This window comes from Anguilla rostrata, chromosome 1 (genome assembly GCF_018555375.3).
Source record: "Anguilla rostrata isolate EN2019 chromosome 1, ASM1855537v3, whole genome shotgun sequence".
Lineage (NCBI taxonomy): Eukaryota > Metazoa > Chordata > Actinopteri > Anguilliformes > Anguillidae > Anguilla > Anguilla rostrata.
The window spans coordinates 26,515,355-26,533,646 of record NC_057933.1 but is presented as its reverse complement, the minus strand read 5'-3'; the positions used below and the strand labels follow the sequence as shown (position 1 = coordinate 26,533,646).

Here is an 18,292-nt window from a genome sequence, read left to right as displayed (position 1 = left end):
CGGTTAAGTACCTTGCTCAAGGGTACAACGGCAGTGTCCTACCCGGGAATCGAACTTGCGACCTTTCGGTTACAAGTCCAGTTCCTTACCCGCTGTGCTACACTCCGTCCTTTAACTATGCTGAATGTCATCACTCATATTTCAGCCCACTTCTGGATTTTGTTCAGATCTTCTTGAATTATTCTAGTAGATTCAAGATCATCTGCCAGGCCTCCAATCATTGCATGATCTGTAAGGCCATTTATATAATAGGAAGAGTAAAGGCGCCAGTACCGATCTCTGTGGGACTGGACCATGCTCTGATACGATTCCTCCAACCATGACACTTCAGGTTTGGTCAAGCAGCCAATTCTAAACCCGCTCTGCTATGACTTTTGTAATTCCTACTGATTTCATTTTCGTTACAAAGACTTGTCAAAATCAAAATACATAATATCATAGGCCTGGTTCAGGTCACAAAAATAATGAAGCTTCCTCTAAAAAGTCAGTTTGTTTGACATGACCACCCCTTGAAAAACTTTTTTAGTCTCTAATTAAAGATTCCAACATTTTCCACATAATGCAAGTTAAACTGACAGGCCTGTAATTTCCAGGGTCAGCATGGTCACCTTTCTCATATATTGCAATTATACTGGCATGTTTCCAATCCTCTGGTATTTCACCAGTTTTAAGAGACAGATTAAAAATAGCTGTTGAAGGTCTGTAGATAATCTGCCCTAGTAGTCTCGGATATGTCCTGTCAGGGCCTTACTTGCCTTAAGTATTTGCAGTCTTTTTAGTACTTCTTCCTCCTTTTCTATCAATTTTATCTATGACATACCCATTATCATTTCACTAGTGATGCACTCAACACAGCTGTCAAAGGTATCACCAATAGGTTGTTTTTAATATTAGCATAATTAGTTTAGCAAAATCTAATTTTTAAGCATGTGTGGGTGTGGGTACATACTACATTGGTGCATATGCAGTGGAGTCCGTAAGTATTTGGACAGTGACAGAATTTTTTTTTTTTTTCGGCTCTGGATTTGAAATGAAACAATGAGTCTGAGGTGCAGACAGTTAAGTACAAAGCCAAAAACAACAGTTGTGTCACTGTATACTACAAAATACTTATGGACTGCACTGTATGTGTGTGTATATGCATGCATCTGTAAGCACAAACATTTTATCACTCAATATGTCTAAACAGTTTATGATCCACGTGCAGTTCATGACCAGTGCTCATTTCAGCAGTTTTTGATCAAAAGAAAAAAAAAAACTATTTCCGGACCACATTGCCGACATCGCCGGTGGTGTTTTTTTTTTTGAAGAAGAAGAAGAAGGTGCGGTGAGCTACATTGTGCATTCAGATCATGCCAGACGTTACTGGTTCCTGGAAAAGATGCATGCTCTTACGTTATCACCGGTCTGCGTTGTGAAATCCAACGCTGACTGTAGCACATTCACTCAAGCTGCAATGGCCCTTCTCTGATTCGTAATGAAAAGGTGTTGCCCTGACTTGTACTCAGCGTGACTGAGAAATAACGCAACAGAGTCATAAAATCGTCAGAGTTCATCAGAGTTCAAGGGGCTGATCATCATCATGAAATGAGAGTCTTAATTTGTCTGGCCTCTATCCTCCTATGACTCAAACTCTGACACTAACCACCTTTCTCTCGTCTTCCCTCTTTTCCTCGACCCAACCCATTCTTTGACTTCTCCCCCCCCCAAATTCTCCCTCTCCCTCTCTTTCTCCCCAATGGAAATAGAAATATATTTCCCACTGAGTCACTTGTTCCTAGGGAAGGTGGGTGTTTGGTGGTGGTGGTGGTGGTGGTGGTGGGGGGGTGTAAATTCCTCTGCACTTTCCTTATCTTTGCCATCTCACCCTTCAGAAGATACTGACAAAATATCACAGATACCCAACACACACCAGCACCGTCCGGCACACACCGTGTTGAAATCAGGGAAGCCTCCAGTTCACAGGAAAAGCTATCTATAGCCGCGTTTCCACCGCAGGAACTTTCCCCAGGAACTAGGAACCTTTTGAGGAACTGAGTGCGTTTCCATCGCAGGAACCATTAAGTTCTGGGGACTTTATTTTACCCCCAAAAAACGTCCCTGCTCGGGGGGTAGTACTTTCCAAAAGTACCGGAACTTTTGGGGTGGGGCGCAAGCGCTGAATATTTCTGATTGGTTTCAGCAGTGCTGAAGACGATAAGATGCCGAGGAGAATTTATTTTACTTGCAACACAAGAATCCCCGTTAGCATTCCATTGGCACAAAAACCATTACAAAAGGTCAACCGCTATCTTTCCTTCTTATGAATTTAAATAAATAGTGCAAAATGTTTCAAGGGCGTGTAAAGTACGAAATGAGATGGGAAGCAGAATGGGGAAGAAAGGTGATTTAAGTGACTTTGAACGTGGCATGGTTGTTGGTGCCAGACAGGTTGGTTTGAGTATTTCAGAAACTGCTGATCTACTGGGATTTTCACACACAAACGTCTCTAGGGTTTACAGAGAATGGTATCCAGTGAGTGGCAGTTCTCTGGGCAAAAATGCCTTGTTGATGCCAGAGGTCAGAGAAGAATGGCCAGGCTGATTCGAGCTGGCAGAAAGGCAACAGTAAATCAAATAACCACTCGTTACAACCGAGGTATGCATAAGAGCATCTCTGAATGCACAACACGTCGAACCTTGAAGCAGATGGGCTACAGCAGCAGCAGACCACACCTGGTACTAGCAAGTACCTAATGAAGTGGCTGGTGAGTGTATATATATATATATATATATATATATATATATATATTACATATATAGCACAGGCACAAATTAATGTAACTCTGAAAACTTCTATCTGCCCTCTCTACTGTTGCTGTTTCTCAGAGACATTTTTGTCTGTAGAAATGAAGTCAAAACAGTCTTCTTGACATCAACTGAGTTTTCCCAAGGAAACTTGCTATATCAAGTTTCCTTGGAAAAACTCAATTGAATGACATTTCCCATAATAAGACAAGGTCACACAAACTTCCTTGTGCAAGAAATAGTTAATCGATTTCTTTTTAATGCCTTAATTTCTCTCCCCAGTTTGGAGTTGTGCCTCAGTTACACTGTGTAAGGAGCACCATGGCTGAAACGTGGGCACTCTGAGGTGCTACGCTCTTAATGCACACTACACACCACAATGATCTACAGGAGAGCACTAGCGCTGACAAGAGGAGAGCTACATCTCAATGCAGACAAATGTTTTTCTGTTCAAGGACAATTTTATGAGTACTGGTTTAATTCAGCAGCTATGATAAGTGTGATTGCAGAAGTGAAGATGTTATAACCACAAATGATTGGAAATGAAATAGAGGCCACATATTTTTTATGTACTTGGTTTCAAATGTACTGTTGCACCAACTTCTCAGCAGAGGAAAACAACACTTGATTACACGCAACTGTGACCAAGGACACTGAATAAAAAAAGAAAGAAACCAGCAATCCTGGTATCCTGTTTTTTGTCTGGCCTTATCTCCTGCCTGCTGTAGCATGGAGACAAATTTAGGACAGATTCATGGAAAGGAAGTCTACATAGGCAAGTGAGAAAGATGGTTGGTTAAGACTGACTTGAATAGGCCAACAGGCCAGAGAGCTAGGGGTCCGGTGGCTGCATTTTTGGAGTGTTTGATTCAATGGTGCCAGACATGTGCATTTAAATGTATATTCATTAAAACAAGCAAACAGTCCCTAGTTAATGACTGAAAGGCACAGTCCTTCTCACCAATTTATTGGCTTGGGTGGGGTTTGATTGGTAGGGAGAGGGGGTCAGGCCAGAGGTGGGCGGGGCTTTAGGGTGACATCGCTCAGTCGTTGGATCAGCGTGGAGTGGACGGGATGGAAGGGCAGGGCGTCCACCTCCATCGCCAGGTTTCCGGACTTGCCACTGCGTATTCCATAATTCACCAGGATAGCCAAGAACTGCTCCTCCTGGAGAAAGGGTGGCAGAAATATTTGTCAACCATGGGGAAAAAATGTACTGTCTCAGGCACCATGGAGAGACAGCCCAGCTCTGCATCAAACCCACCTCTGCCAGCTGGTGCATTTTCAGCCCTTTGAAGAGCAGGCTTGTTGGACAGTTTTTTCAAAAATAGTCGGTGTTCTTGGACTTCATTGCTTTGAATTACCAGTAGTGATTGTTACATCAGCATTAGAATGTTCAGAACATTCTAATCATTTATTTGTGATCATACACGTTAAAGGGTTAAAATGGCGAAAGATTTGGTACTTTATTTTCAGACAGTGGGCCAGTCCAGTGGGCAGAGGCTAGGTTTGCGGCCAAAAAGTGGGACAAGAAGGTAGCAGCAGTGGCTAGACAGGAACCGAAGGGGGCCTCACCTTGGCAACAGTAGGCAGGCTGGCAGCCCAGTCGTTCCGCTGGTGGGGTTTCGGGGGGTAGCCTAAGCCTCTGCGTAGATAGCGCTCATGGATGGGGCAGATGTTGAGGAGGTAGAGGGCATATGCCACCGCATAGCCCCCCCAGTTAGACACACCTAGAGGAGATTGGGGGGGGGGGTGTTAACACATAGGCCTTCAGAGCTGAACCATTCCACCTACTCTGAAGTCTACTGAGGGCAGCAGGCAGTCTACACACATGGCTGCTAAATGTAACACACAACCATAAATGACAAAATATCTAAAGTAGTACCCAAATAAAGAAGTGACAAGTTTTAATTCCATCAATTTGCTTAAAAATACAGTTCCTCCCATCCTTTCAAATGAGCTAAGTTACCCCTGACCCTGTTTTAAGTGTATTAGCAGAAACTGTTCTCAGTTTGTGTTTTCCGGAGGAACTTAGATATCTAAAGGACAGTGAGTCAGGACATCTGGACTTTGGATTTACAAAGGTCACAGGGCAGCAAGAGGGCAGTCTGCTGCCTTTAAGCAATGACCCAAATTGAGGCCCTGGTGTTTTCGCTTCTTTGACGGCTTTGGTCGAGATTTTGTCCAATGGCGCAAAACCACTTCTCCTAAGCGTGCGTGTGCCAGTGGCCTGCAGCGACTGCGTCGTCCTCAGCTGCCCTCTGAACTATTCATCGATGCCGCCACGCGTCCCCTGCTCTACAGGAAGTAGCGCTTCCTGGGAGTACACTGAGGCTCGTTACAGCCAGGAGAGCTGTACAACAGTGAATGTGTACAAACATTACATTTCATTACAGGCCTTTAACAGACGCTCTGGTATTTATATTTATACAGCTGGATATATACTGAAGTAATGCAGGTCAAGTACCTTGTGTAAGGGTACAATGGCAGTATCCTACTGGGGAATCGAACCAATGACCTTCAGGTTTCAAGACCAGCTCCTTACCCATTGTACTACACTGCCACCCCACTAAAAGGCCTTCTTATTCACAAACTCCTGTCTAGGTGTGCTGTCCTTCCTAATTACAATGTAACTTTGCTGTCAGGAGCGCAGTACATCCATTGCAGATCCAGAGTATTGAGCTCTTCTGCAGAGCAGTTATTCCTCAGTAGTGACTGAGTGATCTCGCATGCGATTCCTGTTAAAGGTTTGTTCACTTCGGCCTTCAGTCAATCTGTCCTTAAACGCTTGAAGCCCAATGACCGTGACGTTAGATGCCGGCGCCTAACAATAACATTGTCTTAAATTATTGCTTTCATTGGTCATTGATTCAAGATGCAGCGTTATAACCCCTACACCGTGAAGCTTAGACTGGTCACACTTTGATCCAAAAACCCCCCATCCCAATCGGTAAAATCAGTAGAGATAACCAAATAAATGACAAGGCAGCCCCCTTCCAGAGGTCTGAAACTGACAGCCCCGGTTGATTTTTACGGTATTTTGTAATCCAAAAAATGTCCGCAACAAGAAAAATGGCTACTAATCCTTCTCTACTGGGATTTCCGTAAACAAAGGACCCCCTCATCCAAAACAAATGAATCCACTCTTTGCACTCTTTCTTCTCCTAGGAAAAATCGATGCATTATTTTCCATTGAGATTAATGACTTTTCTGGAGCACCTGAAAACGAGCATTTCTGTTTACGCAAATACAATTTCAAACAGGAAAAACGGTGTCTTTCCAAATAAGCAAATTCTTAGCTTACAAAGAGTGAAAAATCTCAGACATTCTAGTGCTGAGCATATCACCTGAAATCAAGCTCCCACCTAGAAAACATCAACCCTCTCTATGATCTACCCATCGTAACGCTGGAAACCACAATATATGTTGCAGTCACACCTGCCAGTCTTGTATTCTTCCAGATAATTTCAAAATCATTTCACGGCTTCCTTCTGGCTGAAATACTCCCTGAGATATTCTATTGCGTAACCAGAAACTTGAAGGAGGACAGTTTCACAGAACGAACAAGGTTTGCGCACCCACCATTTATTGTTTATAAGGGCTTTGGTCATCGGCGAATGCTTGCAAAAGGGAACTCATGGGAACTAAGCATAGGAGGAAGTATTGAAGAAATTGGAGTGTGACAGTAGCGACTGTCACTCTGCACAGGAAAGATTCAACTTTGCAGAAGCAGCAGCACACAAAGACGGCAAGGATCCTCTTTAGCATGTGGGAGTCTGTTTACTTACGTTGCTATTAGTTACTCACCAAACATCAGTTTCATCTGCAACAATGCAGGGATGACTCCGGAAGACTGGCCATATAGGCAAAATATCAAAGAAAAAGCCAGTTTTGAAACTGGCAAAGAAGAAGAAAAGGTTACAGTGAGCAAAAGAACTGGATGGTGGATGACTGGTGGATGAAGTGTTTTATGGGCAACATCCTGGAGTCATCCTTGCACTGTTGCAGATGAAACTGATGTTTGGCGAGTACTATTCAATGAAGCTGCCAGATGAGGACCTGTGAAGCGTCTGTTTCTCAAACTACAGACTCTGATATACTTGTCCTCTTGCACAGTTCTGCATGTGGGCCTTCCACTTCTCTTTCGGTCTTGGCTTCTTTACCTTCTTCTTTCAAGACAGTAGTGCACACCTTTGTATGAAATCTTTGGTTTCTTGGGAAGCACAAGCATAGAACAGCCTTTATCTCTCAAAACAATTGACAGACACGTTTTCAGAGAAAGCTGTTTCTTTTTGCCCATCTTTAAACCGAAATTGAACTATAGAATGCCAGTGTACTAGATACAGTAGCAACAGAAAGAAAGATATTTTTTATCTTAATTAAACAGCACAATTGTTTTCAGCTGCACTTAACAGAATGGGAGTAATTTCTCTCGTACCAAATGAGCTAATTAGCATGAATACAGTGTGCCGTCAGTGCACTGGAGTAATGGCTGCTGAAAATGGGGCTTTGCAATCATATCTAAAGACTGAATTAAAAAACTGTCATTTCAAACACTAATTTGTAAGATTTATCAATGTCTTTGCTGTATTTTATGATCAATTTAACGCTACCTTGGTGAATAAAAGTATCAATTTTTTTTTCGAAAATTAGACATTCCGTGATTCCAAACTTACTGTATACAGTAGTGTATATATACAGTAAGCTCCATGATGTTTGGGACAAAAGCATCTTTTTCTTGGTTTGGCTCTGTACTCAATTTTAGATTTAGATCAAACAATTCCCATGTGGTTAAAGTGCACATGTTCAGCATTTATTCAAGTGTATTTTTCACTTTGGTTTCGCCATGTAGAAATGACAGAACTTTTTATATAAAGCCCCTCTTCCCCGTTTTAGCACCATAATGCTTGGGACATATTGATGTAAATGAATGTAGCCAGCTTTAGTAATTTGTCACATATGCTTAGCATGCGATGACTGCTTGTGGTCTGTGACCCATAGATATTATTAGATGCTGAGTGCTTATCTTCTTTGGTGATGCTCTATAATGTCTGTACTGCAGCAATCTTCAGCTTCTGCTTGTTCTGGGGGCAGGTTGCCTTAAATGTCCACTTCAGAATAAGAAACACAAGTTAAATTGGATGCAGATCATGTGAAGGACTTGGCCGGATTTTTCTTTGTGGAGAGAATCCTTCGATTATCAACAGGAGAGGTCTTCCTTGGCCTATCAGGCACTTTGGGATTACTGAGAATCAAGACTAGATACAGAAAGCCTCTCTTATAGCTACAGTAAGGAAACAAAAAAAAAAAACACACCTGACTAATCAGAAACACCTGTGAAGCTATTTGTCCTAAACATTATGGTGCCCTGAAATGGGGAAAGTTACGTGTATGTAAAAAAGTGCTGTAATTTCTACATGGTGAAACCTAAATCTATAAAAATAACATTTAATATATATATACACACACATACATATACATACATACATGTATATATGTATGTATGTGTATGTCAGTTTTGTGAATGTCAGTGAACTGCACCTCACATCCCAGGAGCACGTGTTGGTGTTGTCGCTCACTAAACTTTTCTGAAAACTGTTGCAGCAGCAATTTCCTTTTTTTTTCAACCTTGACATTTCCATTGCTGAGAAAATACGATGTCATGTCAGCAGTGGATTGCACAAAACCCCTGATTTAGTGTCATCCTGTGGTATATCCACTTCCAGTCTGTAATAATTCTACTGTAAATGCCTGGCGCATTCCACTGAAAGTGCAGGGGAGGGAGACCTCCATCGTGCCAGCTGAAAAAGACCAGCTGAAAATGAGTTTCTATTACTGGGTGCAAGGATATAGAGGATTCTGGGCAATGCGGTCTCTGCCTGGGTGCAGTGTTCTGGCTGACCTCATCCCAGGCTAAATGCAGAGGAACAGAGGATTCTGGGTAGGCTAGTATCAGACCCGAGGGAGAGGCCGCGTGAGGACCGGTCGCGGGGCGGGCGGGGCCTACCTGCGGTGATGGCGAAGTCGGCCGCCACGTCGCAGGCGACCAGGCTGCCGTTGGGCATGTGCGCCCTCACGGCCTCCTTCACCTTGCCCATGCCCAGCTCGTTCCCCCCGTCCCCGATCCCTGCAAACGTAGGCGGCAGCGTGAGTCAGTCGCCCAGGAAACGGGGAGGAGGGCGGAGCTCTGAGGAGCTGTGAGTTCAGGGAACTGGCAAATCAACACTTCTATATCTGCTTGGTCATCTTCACCGTTAATCATCCAGAGTAACTCAAAGTATTGCAGACGCATGGGGGAGAGGGAGACAGGAGGAGGATTTAGCACAATGGAAATAATGGTAGGGAACATTTCAAGGAGTGCCTTGTTACTAATCGAGTGAGAAACAGCTTGTTGCTCATAATACATTCAGAACGCAACTCACCTCACTCTCTGAGCTCTATCAAATACTCCCCGATCTTCAGCCTCATGTGTACTACTAGTGAATGTAATTAGGACTGCAATCAATCCTACTGTTCAACAGCTTTTTTACTGTGAACAGTTCTACTTCAATATGGCAGCAATGTGTGGCACTGTGTTTATTACAGCAGCTCTGTCCTGAAGCGTGATCACGTAATACTTAAATAACAGTTAACAGTTCAAATCATTACTCTTCAGTTGCTTAAAAAGATCCTCCTTGTTTTTATCTAAATAAATGTCTCATTGACTGGTAATCCTTATAAAGGAAGTAGAATGCTAATTATAAAATGTAAAGGTAACTGGGTTTTCTACTGCAGAGGGTAGCAGAAGGTGGTAGTAAAGGCCTCTGTTGACATACCGGAGGTGGTGATCCCAGAGATGGTGCTTGCTGTGGTGAAGAGGTCGTCAATGGGGTCCACCAGATGCTTAATATTCACTCCTCTCATGTTGTAGTAGTTCCCATCAGCTGCTCGGCCGCTGCGCTCTATTGCCACCAAGTGGTCAAACCTGGGAATCACAACAGCAAAAAGACAAGGGAAAAATATTTTGGACAGATAATTCATAGAGGATTAACCACATAGTCATCAAATATACCCACATTGCAACATTAAAATAAAAGACAATTTTTTTTTGTCACGGATTACACACACATACACTATAATATCCACCCAAACACCCGGGGCTCGTCAATCACGTCACCTGGGTCTTTTTGGGTCGCCATCTTGGCACAGGAAATGCAGAGCAGATTCCTGGCCCGGGTTCTGGAAGCTGAGCAAAGGGACCGCCGTCTTTATCACGCCTGTGAACGGGGGGGGGAACAGACAAGGGGGCAGGGCTCAGATGGGTCGCCCAATCAGAGGGAGCATACCTGCGTCTGCTCTTCACCTGATATCACCAAGCAAGGCAATTTACATCACAACGCAAGCCATTCATTTCAAACATGGCCTCCTAACAGAGATGCTGTCCCCATCTTTCACTTCCCCTTCTTAAAAATTAATGATATAAACTCTGGGTTTTCAAAAAGGGGGTCAGTGGACCCCTGGCAGCCTTGAGGGTACTGTAGGGGGTCCCTGGCCAGATTTGATATGACGATGACTTTATTTGGGAAATTTTAAAAAATAAATTTAATGTGGCGGTCCCCTGGACTGTTTTTAGCTTGAGTGGGCATACCTCGATCAGAAAAGGTTGAAACCCAATGATGATGATGATGATGTAAATAATAATAATAATAATAATAATAATAATGATAATAATAATCTAAAAGCCAAAAACAGAGGAATAAACTTTGTGTTTATCAGTGCTAAATTTTGGCAGTGGTTTTTATTTCTTTTACTTTAAGGGAGATCTCTCCGGTTGACCCCTCTCACATTTATCTTCTTTCTCCCCCCCCTCTCTTTTCCCTCTTGGTCTGTCATACATTCCTTTTCGTCTGTTTGCCCTGCTGTTCTTTTTTTTCGCAAAAAGAAAAAAATCTCAACCAAACGAGCTATCAAATAATATGAACCTAATGCTGTAAGGACTGCCATTTACCCACTAGGAATGCGCAAACCCATAAACAACCACATACGTGTACAAGCAGACACAGACACGAAAGCATGAACGAACGAACGAACAAACAAACTCACACGTGGTACCCCCGTACCTTTATCCACAGCGTCCTCCATGATCCGGGTGTTCATCTCCAGGGTGCGGTGGTCCACCACCATGGCGACCTCCTTGCCGAGGGCCTGGAGGGTAGCTGCCATGGCGATGGCGCCCGGTGGCCCGTCGTTCTCCTCCGGGGGGGTGTGCATGAAATGGGTGGGGAAGCCGGTGGTGATGAGGACGGAGGAGGCGTGGGACAGGGACAGGCAGGACTTCAGGAGCTCGTCCTGGACGAACAGGGCCCGGATCCCCCGCTCCCCTGGAACGGGTCAAATGGGGGTCAGGGGGTCAGGGGTCGGGGCTTGGCCAGCTCATACAGGGACGGAAAGAGATGCATACAATATGGACTCTGTCAGAATGCTCCATTCAGCTCGCTGTACAAGTCAAGCATCCCCAAATGCATACATACCATTCCAATCCCAAAATACTAGATCCAACCTCCTACCATGCAGGGCGTGCATTTCCAAACTGCTATGCATTGCCAATGCTATATGGCTAACAATGTATAGCAGCTTGAACCAGCTTCTAGGTTTTACCAGATGCATGTGATCATCCTGAGTGAAAGCCATTTGCTGGTGCACTAACATTTTTCTAGGAAGGCCTGAAATGGCTCAAATGGCTGTGAACCAACTCATATTTATACTGCTGCCATACCTGCCGCCAAGTTTACCATCAGCAACCAGCAGTTTTATCAAGAGCTCTTCGATGATCAGTTTTCATACTTTTGAAGAGCCAATTTTGTAAATCAATTGCTTAAAAATAAATACTCAACAAGACATTTTATTGATTGAGAATCCTGCCCCAACACTCTAGCCTTTAAGTGAGCCAATTTAATTTAGAAACTTCAGCCTGCCTGCCAGAGGCCTTTCCACTTGTTCCATGGTAACTGCATTCTGGGATACCTGGATCCTCCCCAATAATCAGCTCCAGGGTTCGGATCCGCTGGACAGTTGCCTTGGATGCCAGGCTGTAGTGCAATGGCTGCTGGGATACACGGAAAGCCACGGGTTGCTGTTCAGGGTCGGAGGTCGCCGCGGCAGGTGTGCACTCTCTGTCACTGATGAACATGCAGCCAGGTGAGTGGGTGAACGCTAGTGGGGATTCTGCATGAAACACAAAGGCCAATGAAAACACCTGGCCTCTTCTAAATGGAGAAATATAAACCAGACCAAGTGGTTTACCTGGAGATCAGCAAACATGAACATTGTAGATTTTAAAAATTCATTTGAAATATAAACTTTCTCCTTTTATTACATTTCATTTTAAATTTTATTTTAATGTAATTGACGGGTGATAACTCTCTAACTTGACATAACATAAAATGTGAAACAATAAGATCGTTATAATGAATGAAAACTGAGAGGAGAATAAAAAAGGCTATTTTTAATGTTCATATTAATGACGCCGAAACTCCAGAGCAGTGGTTCTCAACCACATCTCTACAGCATCTGTCAGTTTACATAGGCGTTTGCACAAGCACTTATCGGGTTGTAGCATTTCGTGTAGCATTTCTGAAGGACTTGCGCAGTTCTAATAAACCCTTCATAGAAAAGCGTTTTCTCTCACTAGCGCTCTGCACCGCCTCCACGCCCGTCACCCCGCAGGCCCAGAACACCGGCACGTCGCCAGGGGCGGGGTCCACCGCATCGCCGTAGTCCGGCCTGGACACGTCCTGGATCCCGATCAGGGCTGGAGAGAGAGGAGCACACGGGCTGCTGTCGGTGAGGGCACAGAGGGACGGCGATCACATCAGTTCAGAGCCGGGTGGAGGAAGAGACTCCACGGGTCGACAGTAAGAGTCCTGTTTCTTCCACCCATGAACTCAGCCAGCTAATCTCAATAATTAGTTCTAAATTCTTGCTGAAGTAACTGTGCTAATTAGCAAATCCAGATAACCGGGTACAAAATACTGGGGGAGGACTTTTCATTTTCTGAACCGGGATTTTCCACCTCCGTTCAGGGCTCACAGGAGTAACCAGGGAACACCGTGGCTGATTCTAGCACACCTCACCCACTAAAAGGCCACTGCCCCTTAAAAAATCCATAATGCTGCAGTTGTGCTCGACCACTTTATCATCTGGACAATTCAATAACAATGTGCAAAAAAAAAAATAATTAAGCAAGACACAAAAAACTTTTTAAGTTCACTTTGGTGATTCAGTCACAACGTCAGGTGAAAGACAAAAAATGTTGGCTGTTAAAACTGTTAATTAAAAGTTAAGGATAAATAGATTATCAAAGATTCTGATACCACCCCCACCTCAATATAAACAGGATTTATGTACCCAGATTGTTGATAGTCGTGTATATTAGGATGTTCAAACTTGGCCATGGGAACCCACTTTGTATGCTGGTTTTTGTTCCAAACATAATTGTAACCTCTCAATTGTAATGAGCAGTTAATTGTCCTTAATTAGACACTTTCGAAAGTCTACTGAATGATTCATCCACTTAAACTCACATTGAGTTTGACAAAGCCATTCATGTCATTAAGGATAAGTGGAATCATTTTCTGTAATGAAAGGAAAATGAATCTTCAAGTTAGATTTTCCAAGATACGCACTTGCACATTCTAATGCACTGTCAGATGAAATTAATAGGGTACAGGGTGTCTAGCCACAAAGTCTAGCCATTTGTCTTCGCAGACACCAAACCATTAACTGCTCAAAGACAAGTCAAATGACAATGAGCCCAGTTTATTAAATTAAAGGGAAAAATCGAGTAGAAAATTAAACTTTTTCAAGAACCTTAATTGATCAAGAGATTCTGTCTGAAAACCTCCAGTGTACATTAAAGCAACTAAATTTTTTTTCTAAATGTGAGACCGTTCAAAGATGCACAAGGTGCATGAAAGCCCTGATAAAGTCCATACCATTTGAAGGGGTTCAGGTGAGGTTGGGTCAGTGCTCACCTGGGTCCCCAATGTGGACGGGGTCCCCGTGGGCCATCGGGGCCAGGTGCGAGGCCTGGGCCACGGCGTCCAGCTTCTCCTCCGGCACCGGCCGCATCGACACCACCATGGGGCACCGGAACACGCACACCCTGTGGCAGGGCAAGGAGGTCTGCGTGCGACAATAGGAGGGAGGGGCACGGGGCCAGGCTAAGTCCCACCCACAAAGGAATACAGGACCAATGGAAATAAAACTCAGCTGACAGGCAGTGGTTCACTTCAGCCAAACACTGACACTTAACAACCCTGCCCTAATCTGGAGTGCAGTTATCATGCGCCTGGATTGCAGAATGTACAGGCCTTTGGCTGAGACGTTCAACTGAGGTCCTGACTCACTACGGCAGTTAAGAATCCCAATGGCGCTTTTCAAAACAGTTGCTGTGTTAACCTCGGTGTACTGGGCCCCTCGCACTGTCTGGCCCCCTAATCATTCCCAGTTGTCTGGCTGCCCAAGTTCACTGGGTACAAAATCCTTTACATTTTCCATTTATACTAATTCCTCTGTTAATCGTTAAAGATTAAAGTTCTCCTGCTAAAGTTCTCTGTTGAGCTACCCAGTTAAATGAAGGTAAATAAATACATAAATAATCAGTTTTTGGCCATATGACCAGGCAGCAGCCCCGTGCCCCATTCCTCACCCTGTACATGCTGACGTTGCGGTCCTGCTCCACGTTTCGGACGGGGACGCCGGCAGCCTGCAGGCTGCGCTCGAAGCTAAAGCTGCAGCCGAGGTAGAAGGAGACCATGTCCTGCATCTGCCGGGTGAAGTCCGTCAGGCTGGGCACCTGGGCCGTCAGGCGGCCATTTTCAAACACGCAGTACCGGGGGCAGTCCGTTCTGCGGGGGCACACCGAGGATGAGGACGATCTCTCGCCTTCGCTCCTCGCGTAAATTTCCAGCATTCCAGCGCTTAACTCAAGCGCGTACAATTTTGACGATGCGTTTGTAGCGACGCTCAGAAAATCCAGTGAGCGTGTAAACATCCACATCCACTCCACTAGGTGGTGCTAATATTTTTGGGAGTCTCCATGAGTATGATTACATGTTCACCACATAAACAAAGACTTCTTATTAATACTCTCGTTCACTTTGTTTTCCTTAACAACCTTGCTGAACCAACAAGGCTGCTCACCTGTCAGTGATTTCCCAGTCTTGGCTGTTTTCTGCTGAGCCACCACTCTCCAAACTATTTACTCAGTCCTGCAGAACTAGCTAATCATTCATCAGGCTTTCAATCTATGAGCGACAAACTGAGATGCAGGTTTCATCCTGTGAATAGCTAACCATACTTACCTCATCTCATAGTATGTCCTCTCACCTCATGAAGCTGTCACAACCGCACTATGTTTACCTTTATTTATTTGTGTAAAGAAAACGAAATACTCGCCTGGTGGCTTTCTGCAATTATTTAATTCACCACAAATGTCACAGAGGATTCAAAGATAAGAGCGACTTGCCTGATGTCGGAGTCTTCGGCGAGAGGGGGGCAGGCCCACTCCCCCGGTTGGCTGCGGTAGAGCAGAGGAAGGGGGCTGCTGTTCACGTGGCAAAACGCCTCAAAGTCATCTGCTAGGCTCTTATGCAGGATCACCACATTCGCTTGCTGATACCCTTTAAAGACAATGCATAACTCCTAACTAACAGCAGAACTAATATGCCAATTGTACATAACAACAATAACAAATGCATGGTCGTAGATATACAGCACTTTCATAATAAGCTACTTTGATAGCTATTCTGTTTATCCTTAAATGAACTGAAGGATAGTTAAGGGTTGACAAAAATATTAATCCACATGTTAAACTGTTTAAGAAAACAGTTTAACATGTGGGATTTCTTTTTAAAATTTGGCATCTCCAACCCCACCCAAATTCAAATTTGCAAACTATTTAAGCATGTTCACATACACTCCGACTGCTGGCTCAGGAGAGTGAAAATGACAACCAGGTCTCCTTCTCAAATACACGGTGCCAGCCAGCACTGAAACCACAAGCCGTGCATGCATAGAGCCGGGGCAGAGGAGATACAATTATACACGTCTGTAGAGAGCAAGTCACAGGCACCCTCTCATATACCCCTTGGGTGACACAAAACCAGTCGCACGCCACCCCCTGCAGGGCAGCCAGCCAGTCGGCGCCAACGCCGTCCACATTCGACCCCAGACTGCGTTGCTCACACGTGCGTTGCTTTTACGGAGTGAGCTACCCAGCAGCCCGTGGTTTCCTTTTTAAAAAGCTTAGCCCTCCTCACCTGAAGCAATGCCCGAAGTGTTCCTGATATCCTGCGTTTGTGCACGGATCAGCGCTCGAAGAGAGGCTGGGCTCAGACCTTTTGACAAAGGCATTTCTCTTCTGGTTTCCTACAGTTCAAAGTTTTCGCCACTGACAGCTACAGAAATAGCGCCTTTAGTTAAACTGTGGGTAAACCAAAATTAAAGTGTAACGAAGGTATTGCGCAAGGCCATGAAATGACAGCCAAAAGCTGGGTAAATCGTGGCAGGCTTGGAGTGAAAAAAACTGACTCCAATTCCACCTTTGTGGAATGCACAAGAATGTAACAATTAATAAATCCATGTCCAAATAAATTGTTTATACTTCTATCTTACAGAAAATGGATTCAATACCTTGACAGGAGTTGTTTAAACTAAAAATTGCAGTAGTAGGCTGCTGGTAGATCACTTGGTAAAAGCACATGAATGAGTACAAAGGCCTCGAACCGAACCTAGTCCATGTCAGTGCCGACTGTGGCAGGCAGCCCTGCAGGGGAGGCACACAATTGGCTTTGTGTCGCCCAAAGGATATATGGGAGAGATTCAGTTAGTGGGGATTGCAGTATTCACTGATCAACACATGCCAATGATAGGGTCTCTTACACCCCTGGCATCAGAGGAAAACCACAATGTGCCTTCACTCTCCTGAGCCAGCAGCAGAAAGTTTATATGAGCAGGGGCTGTATTTCAGTTCACAAATTGGACCTTCAAGTGGGAAACTGGTTTATCTGACCAAAAAAACTAAATAATGGTGCAGTATTCCAACATGTGTCATTTTGTGTATAGCAGCCATTGGCATACAGTGTAATAACTTAAATTATAAAGTACAATGATGATGCTTGTTGACCAAGTCATACAGCAGGCATCTGGGCGAAAATAATTTTTTTTTTTTTAAATGCCAAGTGAATTAAACATTGCCTGTCCTTTTTCTTACCTCAACCACAATCCCAGAAATTTAACAAGCTGTTAATTTTTCTTAACTTTTTTTTTTAACTTTTCATGTTTTAGAGCTGGGGTCCCCAGTCTTAGCCAGAAAGGGCCAGTGTGGGTGCGCACACCTGATTCTATTAATCAACCACTAGAATCTTAGAATCACTAAGCACCGTGATTAGTAGAATCAGGTGTGTGCACCCACACTGGCCCTTTCTGGATTAACAGTTTGTTAAATTTCTGGGATTGCAGTTGAGGTTGGAATGAAAACCAGCATACACAGTGGTCCCCCAGGACCGAGTTTGAGAACCACTGCTCTAGGACTGTAGTTTGAGACCCCTGCCCTAGATACTGGTTCATAGGTAGACCTCATTATTGTATTTATTGTGATATTTCTAGAATATAGAATACACCTGGTCCAATTAAATTTGTTAATATGAAGGGGGTGAATACTTAAGTCACTTTCAGGTTTTTATTTTTTAAAGAATTCTGAAGATATCAAAATACTTTCTTTCATGCTGACATTGTGGAGAGTTACTTACATAGGCTACGAGCAGAAAAAAAATTTAATTAGACTTTGCAACACTGCAAAATGGGAAATAATCAATGGGAACTGAAAACTGAGCCTGCTTTCTCAGATTATTACAATGCCAGATCAGAATATGAAATTTGTTCACAAGAAAACTCCTTACCAGATTTCCTCCTTGTTGCCACTCCCCTTACATGCATTGCACCTTGAGTTGTAAGTCGGAAGGCAGGTTTCATCAACCAATCCATTATTTTAACAATTCGAGACATTGCACTGTACGTTAAAAGTACAGTGTATAAATTAACTTCTCTTAATAACCAAATGCTATACAGATTTAGGCCATGAAATTATGCTCTCCTTGTTCACCGTGTTGACCTAGACGACAGCATTGAATCCGATCTACATTTCTCAAATTCTGGGCTGCGCAGTCTGCTGACAAGTTCTGCGTTTGGCTGTCACCTGTACAAACCTAGCCTACTCGATCCCGTTAGCTCCCTCTTCAGCAGGCTATCTAGTGAGCTAAGGTCAGCTACATGTACACAGAGCTACAGGTATATTCATTACGTAGCATACATTGAGACTGAATTCCGCCCTTTGAAGAATCGCATCAAATGGTAAATTAAGGCCAGTAAACATACACCGCGTAACTACCTGGAAGTGAAAACAAGTTGCTAACTTCGATATAAGCTCGTACTGAAATGATTCAATGTAACTATTAAATTCGCTC

The 18,292-nt window shown here is 43.9% G+C and overlaps 1 protein-coding gene across 4 annotated transcripts; it reads right to left on the bottom strand.

The window, feature by feature from the left end:
* Nucleotides 1-1,312: 1,312 nt before the first annotated feature.
* dglucy (D-glutamate cyclase) lies at nucleotides 1,313-18,022 on the bottom strand. Of its 4 annotated transcripts, none has more exons than XM_064332281.1 (12): nucleotides 17,729-18,022; nucleotides 15,295-15,448; nucleotides 14,476-14,674; nucleotides 13,799-13,949; nucleotides 12,454-12,576; nucleotides 11,790-11,990; nucleotides 10,886-11,146; nucleotides 9,943-10,042; nucleotides 9,602-9,750; nucleotides 8,794-8,913; nucleotides 4,362-4,516; nucleotides 1,313-3,953 (listed from the first exon to the last, which is right to left on the bottom strand). In XM_064332281.1, the coding sequence occupies exons 1-12, from the start codon at nucleotides 17,832-17,834 to the stop codon at nucleotides 3,792-3,794; spliced, it is 1,881 nt and encodes a 626-aa protein (XP_064188351.1). In that variant the 5' UTR covers nucleotides 17,835-18,022; the 3' UTR covers nucleotides 1,313-3,791. The 4 variants fall into 4 exon arrangements, with proteins under 4 accessions (XP_064188351.1, XP_064188378.1, XP_064188361.1 ...); XM_064332308.1 differs by lacking the exon at nucleotides 17,729-18,022 and adding an exon at nucleotides 17,041-17,156; XM_064332291.1 differs by lacking the exon at nucleotides 17,729-18,022 and adding an exon at nucleotides 16,088-16,569.
* Between the last annotated feature and the right edge of the window lie 270 nt (nucleotides 18,023-18,292).